Source organism: Falco biarmicus, chromosome 11, assembly GCF_023638135.1.
Source record: "Falco biarmicus isolate bFalBia1 chromosome 11, bFalBia1.pri, whole genome shotgun sequence".
In the NCBI taxonomy this organism is placed as follows: Eukaryota; Metazoa; Chordata; class Aves; order Falconiformes; family Falconidae; genus Falco; species Falco biarmicus.
The window spans coordinates 23,204,234-23,218,937 of record NC_079298.1 but is presented as its reverse complement, the minus strand read 5'-3'; the positions used below and the strand labels follow the sequence as shown (position 1 = coordinate 23,218,937).

Sequence of the window (14,704 nt, the reverse complement as noted above, 5' to 3'; positions counted from 1 at the left end):
CCAGCAAGGCAGCCTTTCCCAGCACAAAGCGGTTGCTGCTGTGGTGGCAGCCTGTGCCTGCAGGTTTTCTGAGAAAGTTCATGTGCAATTACTTCTTTGTCATGTAAGCAAATTCTACCTGAAGAGCACAAGGAACAAAAGGTTAATGGCAATTTTCAAAAGCCTGTAACTCAACCAAGCCTCAAAAGCATTTCATGCCAGAAGTGAAAGTTAGGTCTTTAGCATCACTGCTCTGTTTCTGCTGCTTTCAAAACCCTGCTGGGGAAGGGAGAAAAAAAATCAGAGCCTGAGTACTTCTTCAGAAAAAAACTCCCAAACTATATTTAGGCTGCGTAACACTTCTCTTATTAAAATTTCTTGTAACTTCTGCTTTAGAAAATCGGGAATACTTGTATTCTGATGACTGTTGTGCATGCCTCCTGTTTCTGCTCATTTATTTCCTGAAACAAAGTTCAGCTGTGCAGATGCTCAGTGCTGATAAGAGCACTATTTGCCACAGCTGAGAATCCAGAGATCAGGCCAGCCCTCCTGAACTGCTGGGGGAAGCTGGCAAACTGCAGCAGGCTGAGGAAGACTGGCTGGCTGCCATGGCTTACCGGCAGTAAGTTGATCCCCTGGAGAAGTATGTGGGAGGGGAAATAAGAGGTGCCCCCTCTTCCAAAAAATACAAATTGTGAGGGTAAGCAAGGTACAGTTAGATTTCTGAATGCCTTTCTCTGACCTGTACTTATTGGCAGAATAAATCCTGCTTCATTTGGAGGAAAAAAACCTTAAAAAAAATTCAAATGGTGTTACTTTTCACTGGTTCCAGAGGGCAAAGATCCTACAGGTGTCAGGTTTGTTTGGCTTCGTAGATAACACAGGGGTAACCTGCAGAGCAAAAGAGAAAATGTGTATGGTGACACTTTCAAAAAAAAATAAATTGGAGGTTCCTCAAAAGTGTTATCTGTCACTGCTGAAAGCCTGGCATGACAGAATGAAGCTGGAGAGTCCAGTGGCTGCTGTTAGTCTCTAACGTAACTGCTCCTTTAGAACAAATAGATGCAAACTGTAGATGGTTGGATGCAGAGCAGTTTATTTCATATACTTGGAAATATTCCTTGTGAAACTGACTTACGGGCCTAATGTACCTATACAGTCAAGACCAAACATGACTGGAAAACTCCCCAGTTAGCACCAGGGACCACTGAGCTGCTCAGCAATGTCAGTATTAATTAAATGAACCAAAGTCTCTTGGTTTTGTTAGAGATAAGTACTACCAATGAAGGTGATCCTGCTTCTGATTTTCCTGCCAACACTTTAACTGCTTTGCATGGGTGATTGTAATCAACAAGAATTGTTATGCAATGGTGCTGAAGCAGCCTTGAGAAAACACAGCTCTCACTTGAGACATGGAAGACCACAACCTTATTTCTCCACATCTTACAAGGGAAACAAAATCTCCACTGGGCATCTTATAAGTGCTCATTTACAAAGATGGAAATAAATAAAATAATTACGAGGCAAACACTTTCCCATGCTATTCTGCGAGGCATTCTCTCTGGAGACATGAAAGGAAGAGAAAAGGCAAACCTGTATGTAGAGGAATGAAGCTGGGTTAATTAGTATTGATAATATACAGCTGTGGGCTGGCTTCAGGGGTGTCGGGTTGGCCGGTGTAGATAAGGTGCAGCTGTGGCTGGTTCTGTTCAGTGGTTGAGAGCCAACGAAGAGAGAGCAGCCAAGGAAGAAGCAGAGAGAGGAAGAAGCAAGAGAAGAGAGAGCGAGCCCTGGATGAGGCAAGGTGAGGAGAAGGCAGCAGAGGGACTGCATGAAGAGTGTGCTGGTATGAGATGGTAAAAGACCTTGTTGCAGCGTGATAGTTTGGAGAGTGCTGCGACATCTGTACACCTGTTCTTTACTGCATCCAAAGGGTCATTGGTGTCCAGAATCTACTTGCGCTTTTCAGGCTTCATGTAAATAAGAGATGGAAACTTTTTTTTTTTAAATAAATCCTTTTTATGCTGTAATAAAGAAAGGAGAATGAAAGCAGACTGGATAAAAGTTATTGCTGTAAAGAGCATGTCGAAGACCAGAGCTGGGGTTGTCTTTTGATGAGAAAGAACCTGTGAGGTTGTTTGGCATGCACTTAGGGAAACCGAAGTTTGGTCATAATTAAAACTCTTCTGTTTTTGTGAAATGGTGGGAAAATCATATTTTGGTGGATCATAGGTGTGGTTACTTGAAAGTACTATCTAGAAACTGATGTTACAGTGGTTGTTTTTGGTTTTTTTTAATTTTTTTTTTCAAATGGAAGATACTGGCTTTTTGCTATTTTTTAAGGCAGCAGGGAAGACAGAACTTCTTTGTAGGCATGTTGCAGTGGGAATGTATGTTTATTTCAGTGATGCCATAAATCTTGTTTGTGGTATTAAACAACCACAAGACTGGGAGGAAAGGCACTGAGGAGTGCACAGAGGGGCCTGGCACAGCCCGCTTGCCTGTGGCACTCGATCGTGGCAGGGCGGCTTCTCCAGGCGGGAACTCTCCGGGGTTGAGGCAGGGCTCGCTGTCCTGGGGGGAGCCGGGTGACGGTTCAGTGACAGGCCGGCGGCGCCGGGAAAGTGTGTGCGACCCCGGCACAGCTCCTCTTGCCTCTGCGCGGCAGAGGGGCCGCGTCCCTCGGCACGGCGCTGCTGGACGCGGCCCCGGCGCGCAAGCTCCTCCCGTGGGGTTTCCATGAAGCGGGGGTGAGGTCCGGCCCTGTCCCCGCGTCCCCTTCCACCAGCAGGTGACCTTGGAGGCCGCGGCGTGCGTGCCGACCGCGCCTCGGCGAGGGAAGCAGGGCGCCGGGCCCCCGCCCTTCGGCAGCGGCAGTGCCACGGCGGCGCCGTGCTCGGCCTGCAGCCGAGGGGCCGTTTCCCGGCGGGGGATGGGGTCCGTGACCCCTGCGGAGGGCTGCTGCCGTGCCGCCTCCTCGCCCCTCGGTGGCCGCCGACGCCCGCCGCGGCCCCGAGGTAAGGCGGCGCGATCCGTGACCGCGACGAGGTGCTGGGCCGCGAGCGCTGCCGCCCAGCGGGAACGCCCGCCCCTGGCCCGGCGTGGCTCTGCCCGGCGGGGCGGCCTCGGCTCCGGCCCCGGGCCGGCGCGGGGGGCGCCCGCCCACTTGGGCGTTGCTGTCCGGGCTGGCGGCTCCGCCTCCTCCCGCGCTCCGCTCCGCTCCACTCCGGGACTGCGGGGAGCCGGGGGAAGGCGGTGGCGGTGCGGACAGCATGGCTCGTGTGCTGAGCCGGGACCCGGTGGACATTGAGGTACCCACTCGCCCTGCCGGGACGTGCGGCTGTCGCTAGCGGGGAGGGGGCTCTGCCCGGCGGCGGCGCCCGGCCGGGAGCGCCCGGCAAAGTTTGGCTGCCTTAGGAAGTGCCTCGCCGCTGTTGCCGCTGCCTGCCGGCGGCGTCCGGGGCCTCGCTCCGCTGCGCTTCCCGGCCGCGGGCAGCCCCGGTGGGGCCGGGCAGAGCCAGCCCTGGCCCCGGGAGCTGACCTGCCGCCCGGGCAGCCGCTGCCCTTGTCGGGGGTGGCCGCCGGGGCAGCGGCGGCGGCCTGAGGCACCGCTCCGGCTCCCGCCCCGCGTCCCCGTCCCTCGCCCCGGCGAGCGGGGCCGCCGCACCGCCGTGGGTGTGCGGGGGTGTGAGGGAGGCGGCGCCGGCGCCTCCCCTTCTCGCCGCCTCCTGTCACTCCCTGCCGGCGAAGTCCAGGGCTGGGACCCGGCGAGCCCGGTCCCCCGCGGTGAGGTCCGTCCCTCCCGGCTCCGGCAGGGTTCCAGCGGGGCAGGGCTGCTCGGGGGCCGTGGCCTGCGGGGGCCCTGGGCGGCCTCGCGGGCCTCAGGCTGCCTCCTGCAGCGCCCCCGGTCTCAGCCCCGGCGGCCCGCCGCTGCCCGTGGGCCCGCACAGTCCCACCGCGGGCCAAGCTGGGTTGACCTGCCGCACCGTGTGTCTTGGGGGTAAAACAGTTGTATGGAATGCTGAGCAGGATGGCAGGAGTAGCACCCTTATTTCAAGTGGCTTCCAGTACCTGTGGCACTCGGTGTTCCTGCATGATGCTCCTTGCCGCAGGTGGGTCTGGGAGCTCAGAAGCTGTAGGACATGGCCTGGTGCGAGGCCGAGGTGTGGTAGAGCGGGGCCAAGGCTAGTGCGGTGTGATGTGGTGAGCTCCTGGTGATGGTAGCCGAGTTGCATGATTGGGTCTGAAGGTAGCTTCTCCCACACTTCACAGGACCTTGTACGTGGCTGTAAGCTTCAACTCTTGGAGAGTCTAGCAAAAACAGAGTGATGATAAACCAGCCTGTAGTTTGGTAGTCTTGTTCCAGCCTGACGTGACTTCTTGCTACGGTGTACCTTGAAGTTTAAAATATTAGGTTTAGGGTGGACTATTGCAGCTCGTTGAAGGCCCAGTCATAATATGCAAACGTGCGTGGAAGCTGCTTGGATACACCTTTAGGTCAGTTGTGACCGAGTTTTGTCATCAGTGCTCATCTTGAGGTCTTGTGTCCAGTCCCTTTCCGAACTGAGCTGCTGCTCAAAGCATGACTGGAAACCAGAAGTGCTCTTTTAGATACTCTGATAGACCTGCAACATGGAATGGACAGGAAGAATGGTCTATTGTAGAGGTCTTCCTGGCAGTTAGGGAGGCACAACGGTATAAAATCGGTGCTTGCCTGTCTTTTTCCAGCTCAGTGTTTCCAGAGCAGCCAATCTGGGGTTTTTCTTCAAGTGGTGAAGTTTATTTTTCTATTATAAAAGTTTGATTTTGGCAGTACAAGTTTTTGAGTTCTTTCCTCAAATTCTTAATGCGAAATATTTCTGGGATTACATTGTTTTGCATTTCTAGATATGTATGACTGATTCAATGGACAGTATATCATTGTAGGATCATGTGCTGGTAATAGTATGGAGTACTGCGTGATTTAGAAGATTAACTGATGGATTTTGAAATAGACTAATGTTTGCTTTACTCTCAGGCTGAAACCAGAAAGTTTGGTCAGTATCTTCCTGTGTTTTTGTTTTCAGCACTCATTGAAATTAGCGAGGAAATCAAGGCTGTCTACCTCTAACCAAATGTATTGTCCTTTCCCCATCTGTTTGAATAAATTTAGTCACTGTATGATTTGTCTCCCAGATGAATATATCAATAATTACTGATAGTCTAATTGCAGCACTTCGGGTTTTTTCTTTTTCTTCTTTTTTTTTAAATATATATATATTTTGCTTCTGGAGGGAAAAAAGTCGTGTATTTTCAATAAAAATGTATTTTATCTTTTTCTTTGAAGTAGGGAAAGTGCATATTAGCGAAGCCTACATCATTGTAGATAAATATTCTCAGAAATTTGGTTGCTGAGTGGAGAGATCTATCAACATGAACACTGGCTACAAAACTTGAATGTTTTGATCACTTTCTTTGTTAAAGTATAGAAACTGAGTGAATGATTTCATGAAACTTATCTCAGTGGTTACCATCTCAAACATAGTTCATATAATTAAAATATTAAATATGACCTTTGGAGTCTCGGTACTACTTTATCATTTACTTAGATAGTTAAGGCTGGATAAAAAGACTTGATGTTATTGGTTAAAGAGGAGCCAAGAATCTGTGCCAGAAGTAGCTAAAATCACAAGTCAGTTCCCAAAGTTATTTAAAAAATAGAAAAATTCCAGTACGCTGTCCCTGAGGAATCTCATCTCCCTTGGTTGGCTTAGCCAGCAGCTTCAGCTCCTGAGCAAATCTTTCAGCCCAACTCATGAAAATGAAGAAATCGCATAGGTAATCTTGTTCTAAAAGTTAGCTTTCCAAATTGTGGAAGACTAGTACTGTTGTGATTAAAGTGTAGGGCCTTCTCCAAAAAATGTCAGTGTTAAAAACCCCAACAAACAGATGCAAAAAACCCAACAACAATCCCTCTCTCCCAAAACCAAAACAAACCCCCAAACTACTGCCAACCCCACAAAACGAAAGCACTGCCTTTTTTTGAATCTGGTCAACTCTATCAAAATGTGCTGAGAACACTCCATTGGTGCAGAAAATCTAAACAAAAGGCTTCCAGAATTGCTGTAGGTGAAAATACCTACCTTGGATGTATGGTGCAAGGACTTCTCTTGGCTTTTTATTTATTGCTTCTCTGTTCTTCTCTTTATAAGAAATTTTGAAATCTAAGGTGTGAGGGCAGCATTCCCTTTCTAACTTGTAACATGAAACTGTGTTACATGTACATTAAAATTCCAGATAGTGTTTACAGGCTTCATACAGACCTTTAACAATGATACTCTGGGAAATAAAGTCTTCCCTTTTTTTGCCTTCCCCCTTCTATTTTTTTAGCTGATTCTTTACTATTATTGTGTGTAAACCATATATAATTCTATCTATTGGAAACCTCAGGGTTCTTTAAAGAATGAAAGTTGTCAGATCAAGTACTCAGAAATTAATGAATGACAAAACTGTGAAGTCCTGAGCAGAATCTTAACTTAGTTTCTTGAGTTCATGCAGAATCACGTAACCTTGAATGACATTATTTAATACTGTTCTTCTCTGTGTACTATGTTTTCCTGATTGCATTCCAGTCTTTCTCTGCAGTCCTTCTAGTTATCTCATTCAGTCATGTTTGAGTGGTGGATACTTTCTAGCTCTTTGCCATCCAGTCTGCAGGTAGTGGGAGTAGGTCTCCCAGCCTTCCTTGGTAGGGACTTCTCAGCAGAGCAGAGATGCTTTGCCACACGGTTGTCTCCAACCTGAAACATCGTTAGGAAATTAACACACACACACCCCCAACTTAGAATGAAACAGCGTTATCATTCTTACAGTAGATGGAGAGTATATTGGCATTTCACAGATCAAACTTTCCTTCTGACTCATCTATTTCCAATGTTTAAAGGGGAGCTGGGTGTTGATGAATGGGTAATTCCTTGCTGGGCCAGCAGCTGCGTACCTAGCATGTTGTCACAGCTGTTTTCAGATGTTAGCACTGATGCCTGACTTACAAGAATGAAAGGAAAGGTGTAAGGGGCTAGAGCTGTGTTCTGAAACAGCAATCTGGGAATTGCCTGAGAATTACCAGGGTAAATTTGAGGCACTTTCATATAAAATACCATGAACATCATCACTGTAACTGTGTCAAGCTTTCTCTTCGTTTAGCTTTAGAAAGTATAGATGGCTCTTAAATCACATTTTCTTGCTTGAAAAGTTGCTATAAAATTCATCCATATAGCTTTATTTGGTGTTTACTTTAGAAAGCTAACATTTGTTGTGCTTCTCATGCATTGTACTCTTATTTCTGTGGTGGTGCAATACATAGGTATAAATAAGTTCCTATTGCCCGTTGTGGACAAAAGCTCTACAAAATATGTGAACTTCAGGGTGACGAGGAATGTTTAAGGGCCAGACTGTGTCCATTGGGTGCTGACCTTAGTGAGGACACAGGAGGCTCCGCGAGTTCGTCATGGCATAATAGGCATGTGTGTGTTGGTTTCGAGTTTTTTCAGCAGCAAGATGTACACTGCTCTCTGAAGGCTGCTAATGAAGGTGGAATGAGGTTATAGCCTGGCTGAGCAGCTCATCAAGGGTACAGATCGCACACCTGAACTCAAGGGCTGCAGCTGGTTCCTGGGTTGGGTAGGTGGGGGAACAGGACTTCTTGTAACATGCTTCTTGCCGCATGTAACAGCTACCTGGGAAGTGTCCCTAAGCCTCAAGGAAGCTTTATGGTACAGCCTGCAGTTTCCATACCACTCAAAGTAGCAGATTTGCTAGCAGTGATGGTTCTTCATTTCCTGGGATATGTACTTAGCGGGTGCTACAAAACATGGGCTATGACAGCAAGGTAAGCAAACTTCACTTGAGAGGCTTATTCTTCTCCCAATACAAATGCACAACAGTGGAGGACTGCAGGTAGTTATGTCTGAGAGCTAAGTTTAGTGTCTTCTAAAGGGGGAAGCAGGGCAAGGATTGAAAAACAAAGAATACTGTAAAAGCATGGGAAACCTCCAGCAAGATAGCAGGGAATCCTACTAGTCAGCATGGCTCACAAAACTGTCAAGCAAAGGTTATGTGAATAAATAGCTGAAGCTAGCTTTCTTTGATCTAGGCTAAACTTTTATTTTAAAAAGTCCCAATTATAACAGTGTCTCTCTGTTGTAGATACCTGCTAGTTGTTTGAAGTTCCATAACAGAGCTTTAATACATAGAATTTTTTTTAAGTTATTGCTTTATAGCTTGCCGTGATGATCAGATGGCTGTTCCAAATTGATGGCTGTGTCTTCCTAGGGTCATTTAATGAGCAATCAGTGAGGAAACAAAAATTCCTGTTTTAGCTATTTTTGTTTAATGAATTTCTCAAGCTCTTTTCAATGTTTTAGTGGATTTGTTGTAGTAAACTCTTAGCCGAGTGGAACAGCAATTATAGGATGATTACTAAGACCTCATGGAAGATTACAGACCACAATTATCATGTCTATCTTGGAGAATTGAACAATATGATTTACTCATCAGTTTAAAACCTGGTCTGGCAAGTAGGAAGGAAAGTCTTCAGTATGAAACATTTCATCTTTTCATGTTCTACATGCAAACCCTGTTGATGCTCAAAGAGTTATGTATGATCTTGCCTCCAGTGCTGATAGTCTGGTAAATTGTAGCACTGAAATTCAGTCCTCCAAAATAATGATACTGGGAAAAATGAAAAACTGACTCGTGCTTTTCATTTTCCTTTGACTTTTGAGTTTTAATGTTACTCATGAATTCAACTTCAAATTTTTTCTACAGTTTTAAAATTTTACTGTTTTTGTAAGAAGGTCTTTAAAATAAGACCTGCTACTCCCACCTTTTCTTATGGCTGGGACTTAAGAGTTGCCATTGCAATTACCGACTCTGAAAACAAGAAGGAACTGAAATTAATTTTCCTTGTTGTTATGGATTTCATAAATGGAAATGTTGTAAATGGATTTCATGATCATTTTATATTTTAGATTGGACTTGAATTTTATTCTTTCCTCTGCTGAGTGTTACATCTTTTAAGAAAGTAAAATTACACGTTGATATAGGAAGCTGAGAGATCTGTAAGGCAGGTTTTTGCCCATCAGATGTGACGAGTGCAGTGGTGCAGGGCAGTCTTTTGAGAGGCATTTGAAGAGTGTGGTTTTAGCAGCAGGGCAGAATTTGCAGTTTTCAGTGCAGCTGAGTGAGGTGTGGCTGTGGCTGTATCTGATGAACTGGGATTTGCTTGGACCCAAGGTTGCACGGCTGTCTGTCCCAGCCAGGCTACATGCACGATGCAGTTTGAGCTACCCAAAGGCATGTGCTCCTGCTTTTCAAATGGACGTTTTTAAAAAATCTGCTGTCCATCCTATCCTATGCCATTTTGCCAGTTTTAGTAAAATGACCCAGGGAACACAGATGTAGCTGGCTCTGAGTTGGGAACACACTTCTACTTAAAATGTTGAGAAAAGCTGAAATTCCTGGTGGGTGCAGACAAGCTGGATTGAACGTGTCCTGTTTGTTCTGGCTACGCTAACCCTTTGACAGCACAGAGTTCAAATCAAAAACTGCTTTCTCTCCCTCCCTGGTTGCCAGGCAACCTCCCTCCTCTTATTAGCATATGATTTCTATTCCTTTTTTTATTTCATCAGTACAATGCTGATGTACACACTCTGCTCCTTGCTCTGTGACGTTGCCTTTGAGAAGAGCAGGATTTGTGCCTTTATTTGAGACTTCGGCAAGTATGTGATTTGGCAAAGAAATCAAACATTTAGGATTAGGAAAACCTTGGTCATAAATGTCTTATCAGAAGCTCAGAGGGTGACATTTGTGTGGGCATCTTATCCAAAATCTTTTCTTTTTCATTTGCTGTCATTTGTATACTAAGGGCAGAATTCTTCTCAATGATCAACACAGCAAAAATCTCTGACATCTTTACATGTGCAGAGCATCAGTTTCTGAAATGTGCCAACAGAGATCGGCTACACAGAACTTGGTGGACATTTTGTCATCTTGGTCTATGCAGTTTAAATGCAATGCCATAATTCAAAATGTAAATATAAAAAAATCAGATATATCCAGGTCAAATTGGGACAGATAAATTTTAGTAGAATCACCATAGTCAGCCTAGATTGACACGAAGAGGATCCAGTTTTCCTTGCAAGTAGGAAGAATGCAAGAATCTATTCACGAAGCAATTCTGATAAGTACTCTGTCCTCAAGACAGCTCAGAAATCATTGTGTAACCTTCCCTAACAGCCTTACAACAGAAGAGGGGTTTATTCCCCTTGGAAATGCATCACCTAGATGACTAGCATGTCTGTATCAAACCCATAAGTATGTTTGTGAAAGCTTAGGATAAATGGAGGTCCCACTTTAAAGAGTGGTAGGTCTTAGTCAAAGCCATGAGATGTTTTGGTTCCCTAGGATGTCAGTGTGTTAGCGTGCATTGTGAGTGATGGGGGGTGATTTACTCTGTCCGATAAGACTGTCAGCCTTAGATGGCCAGTGCTTGGGTCACGTTGCTCAGGCTGGAGAGGGGGAGAAATACACCCTTACCTTTGATGTGTAGTCTCAGAACAAACAAAATAACCCACTTTTCAACATCCATGTTTTCTTATGCTGTGGACTGAGTTGGGCAATTTCAGTTCTGCCCTCTGTCAAAATGCTTAGACCTTATGAAACATCTGGTCTCTTACTGTGGTCAGAGATGCGTCACAAAGCAAATGTGGAATTTTAAGTGTTGTTAGGTCTTACAGAGACTTCACCATTTGAAATTAGGGTTGAAATTTACATTTGAAATTTACAGCCCACCTGTAAAAGTATTTTGTTTTTAATAATGCTTCCAGTATTTATACATATAGTTTCAGAAACCTTTATTAATATCATAAATGTTAATATATGTGGTGCTGGTACTTTATTTGTAAATTTAAAGTGATAAACACAATGAAGTCCTTGAAATGCCAAACCTTTCATCTTTGCTTAAGCCAAGGTTCAGTTTTATTTTCAGTGTGACATTTGCTGCCTGAAGTGTTACAAGTGACTTGACCTTAAAATTACGTTTATTTTGGTTCATTGAAATGGTTGGCCTTTCCAGTTCAACTTGACACCAACAGTGCAAATGGGAGAAGGCAGACATGCTTGCCTGTGACTTCATTTGAAAGCTAATTAAAAAAATATCTAGGTGATGAATCTAAATATTTCCATTTAGATGGGATGGTAGTCATCAGTTAAAGGCAATCATGGTGCATTCTGACATTTTAATTTCAGGTTCAAAAACAATTATATATGTAATTAAAGACAGAAGTGTCCAGGCAGCCAAACTGTCTGATTTAGACATCTTGCCAGTGTATGCCATTGTTTTAATAGATGTACCTGTGCATACCACTTTGAGAATGTAGAAATGAGGTGGAAAAATTGTAAGATGCTTTGAAAGTTTGATATTAGTTAATATCTTCCTAGTGATGCACTTCTTTCAAGTATTAGTCATAAGTGCAGTGCCATTAGGTTTATATTTATTACTGAGTTTGGACTGTGTGCTATTTTCAGATAGGTTGTTGTGGTACCTACTTTATTTATTAATAGATTTTTGCATGCTTTCCTTGGTTCTTTGTTGTGATTTGTTTTAGCTGTGCTCTGAGAAGCCTTATTTAAATCAAAACAACTTCTGTTGGAATGAACTGTTGTGGCCAGGGTTTTCTTGGTCGACAAAACGTTGGACCAACTTGGAGAGAATGAAGCAGGCTGCTGAGTAGGAGGTGCATCACTGAAAATTGGGCTAATGTTTATTAAGATGGGGATCTGTGGTTGTGCTGTATGGTCTGCACTGAGCTCACTACCCTGCCTTGAGAGAGGTCCTCATGCTGCCCAATTGTATTTCTGTTAGTTGATTAAGGAATTATAATATTGTGCTCTGAAGGGAGCCCTTTTTATTCTTGAGATGAAAGAACAGAGGCAGGACATGTCCTTCTGCGTGATGAGGAACAGACTGATAAATATGTGGAGGGAGCCAGAGGAAAGGAGAAATAAAATAGATGTTGCAAGCAAGCTGTTGCTGAATTTAACAATCACAGCATTTTCCTTTACAGCCACTGCACTGTTTAGCATCTATACTAGCATCTAGCTCATTATAAAATGCTTGTTTTTGCTTTGATTGTGAAGGGCATTCTATGAAACCCAATTCTATTCTGCTCTTAACAATAAGCTGACTACCCTGCCATCCGGGCATGTCTAGCATCCATGCAAAACTCCAGAATGCATGTGTGAAAGTAGGTAGAAGTGTTAGAATAGGTTATTAAAAATGTAGACCCATAATGTGAGTAAAGAAGATTGGAAGTATAAAAAGAGGTTTTACACCTGGAAGTTATTATAGTTATTTAGATTGAGTGAGAATAATAACCAATTGTTTTCTAAGATGTATGACACATTTATGAAAAACCTTGAAGGATAAATGGATCTTTTTAGTATGCTACTTCCACAAAGGACTCTATGAATAAAATAATAGTGAGAGAACTCTCAGTGGATGCTGAATACTGCTAATTGATGAAATTATTACTTATTACACTGCAACTGAACTCTGCTTAGAAACACTATTTTCAGTATGATTTTTTGAAAATGACAGCTGAAATGTAAGAGGCTTTGTATTGAAAGTGAATAGTGATAATTTCTTGATATCTTTGAAATGAAGCATATTTCGTTGACAGTTAAAACTGAGAAGTGATTTTTTTTTTTTGTTTTTTTAAGTGCTTAGATCATGGAATATTGCTATGGAAATAAAAGGAACTTTTCTGAAATCAATAAAGTAGACGATGTGGATTTATGAGGCATTTTAAAAATAATTTTAAGTGTTCTTTATAGTAAAGCAGTCAATTATTTGTGTCAGCAGTTTTCATATTATGTCACATGTTAAGGTTAAAAAGGAGGTTTGTGAGATTGGGTGTAATCATTGCATTTAGGAAAACTCTTAATTGTAAATTGAATCAGTATTGAAGAAGTACTCCATGTCTTACTGCTCAGAGCGAAAACAGGAATGGGTACCAGATTTGGCTTTGATTTAGTACTGATGAAATTAAAGCCTGCTGTCCCTCTTGGTGTACCATTTTAGGTCTATGTACTAGCTCTTAAGGAACATTATCGATAATTGGTGTGAGGATCTGTGTGCAGAGTATCATGTGTGATGTAATATTTTGGAATATAACTACAGGTGAATGCAAGATCTGATTTCAGCCTTAATAAATTTGTTCATCAGTGCTAGAGGTGTACCTCCCTCCCTGTTAATCTTGGCAGTCTTTAGCGTCTGAGGGATGAAGTAAGCTTGTGCAAATCCACTCACATACTTATGTGTGGTCGCGTGGACATGCTAGTGGCAGGAACATGAGATGGGAGATTAGAGGTGGTTCCCAGACTTATTCTGCTTCCATTTTAAAGCTGTGCTTAATATTGACCTTTTTTCAGTACCAATTGAAAATGCAAAATTTAGCTCTTCAAAACAGATGGAAGCAAGAGAGTGACAAAAGAGTTGGGAGGAAAAAAATAATCAAACAAGATAACCATAACAGAAGCTATTCTAGAACGCTGGTGATAAAGTTCAGAAATGAAATTAATACAGAACAGAAAAAATGAAAATATTATCGCTTCTCAAAAAAACTACTGTCTGAGTAATATGTCAGCAGTAACCAATACTGTTGATGCTGAGGGACCAGTTCCTCTTTGTTAGGGTATAATAAGAAATAGTTTTCAGAAGATTGTAGAGTATTTGTTCTTAAGTAAAGCAGAGTAGCTTGCATGCTGCCAAACCTTAGCACCAGGTGAGGAGATAAGACTGATTGATTTAGGAGCCCCAGGAAGTATTTAGCACAAAAGCAAAGTTAGTTCATTTTTAACTCCCAGCATAGTGTTCTCTGTGCACTTAATTAATGAGCCTTTAATGAAAAAGTTAAAAGCAGTCTGGAGAGTTGGGTGAAAACTCTTCTGGTGTAGGAACAGTGTTTTTGTCATATTTTCTCTCTGATTTCGTTTTGTAATCTTAGCTGAACATCTGATCAGCTCAGCTTCATTCAGGTTTGCCTTCCACCCAGGTCAGTGGAAGGCAGGAATGTGGGGATGGAGGTCCTGTCATTCCAGGGTGACTCCATGCACAAGGGACTGCTCTTGTCATTTCCTGTGACTCTTCCCCCCTTTTCCCGGCTGTTTCAAATGGAAGCTAGGAAACTCATTTATTTGAGTATAGTTAAGTGTTTAAACTCAGGTAGAGTTTCAGGCTGAGAACCTTCATCCTAGAGGAATGCTTGTGCAAAGGCTGTCAGTTGGTGTGTAAGTCCAGGACAGTGAGAGAGAACAACTGTTGTGGTTGTGTACTTCTTAACGATTCAGTGTTTTGTCACACCCAGCTGGGGTGTCCTGCTTGGCATGTTGGCAGCTGTGAATCCCTTCGTCAGTTGTTGTAAGAGGAAGCTGAATTGGGCATGTAACTTCCACTTCTGGAGTGAGTCACCTGCCTCACTTAAATAACTTACCTGGTGTCTGAATGTAGCCATTTGCTCAGGAAAAGTGAGTGAATAATAGTTGAAAGAAGAGCTGACCTGAGGTCAAGCTGAAGGAAGTAAAGACCAAATCCACATTGAATTGTTGGTTCTTCTGGCGTGTTTCTGAAGCTATCAGGTGGAGGAGAACAGGAAGATGGCTAAAGCACTTATACAACACTTACCTG

At 43.7% G+C, this 14,704-nt stretch overlaps 1 protein-coding gene across 1 annotated transcript in view; it reads left to right on the top strand.

Annotated features, from left to right (window-relative positions):
• The first annotated feature begins 3,146 nt into the window (after nt 1–3,146).
• Nucleotides 3,147–14,704, top strand: part of DPYD (dihydropyrimidine dehydrogenase) — a 367,004-nt gene continuing 355,446 nt past the window's right edge. Inside the window, exon 1 of the mRNA XM_056356052.1 lies at nt 3,147–3,290. Within this exon, the coding sequence (XP_056212027.1) occupies nt 3,252–3,290 (39 nt within the window). The 5' untranslated portion in view covers nt 3,147–3,251. The remainder of the gene's footprint in view (nt 3,291–14,704) is intronic.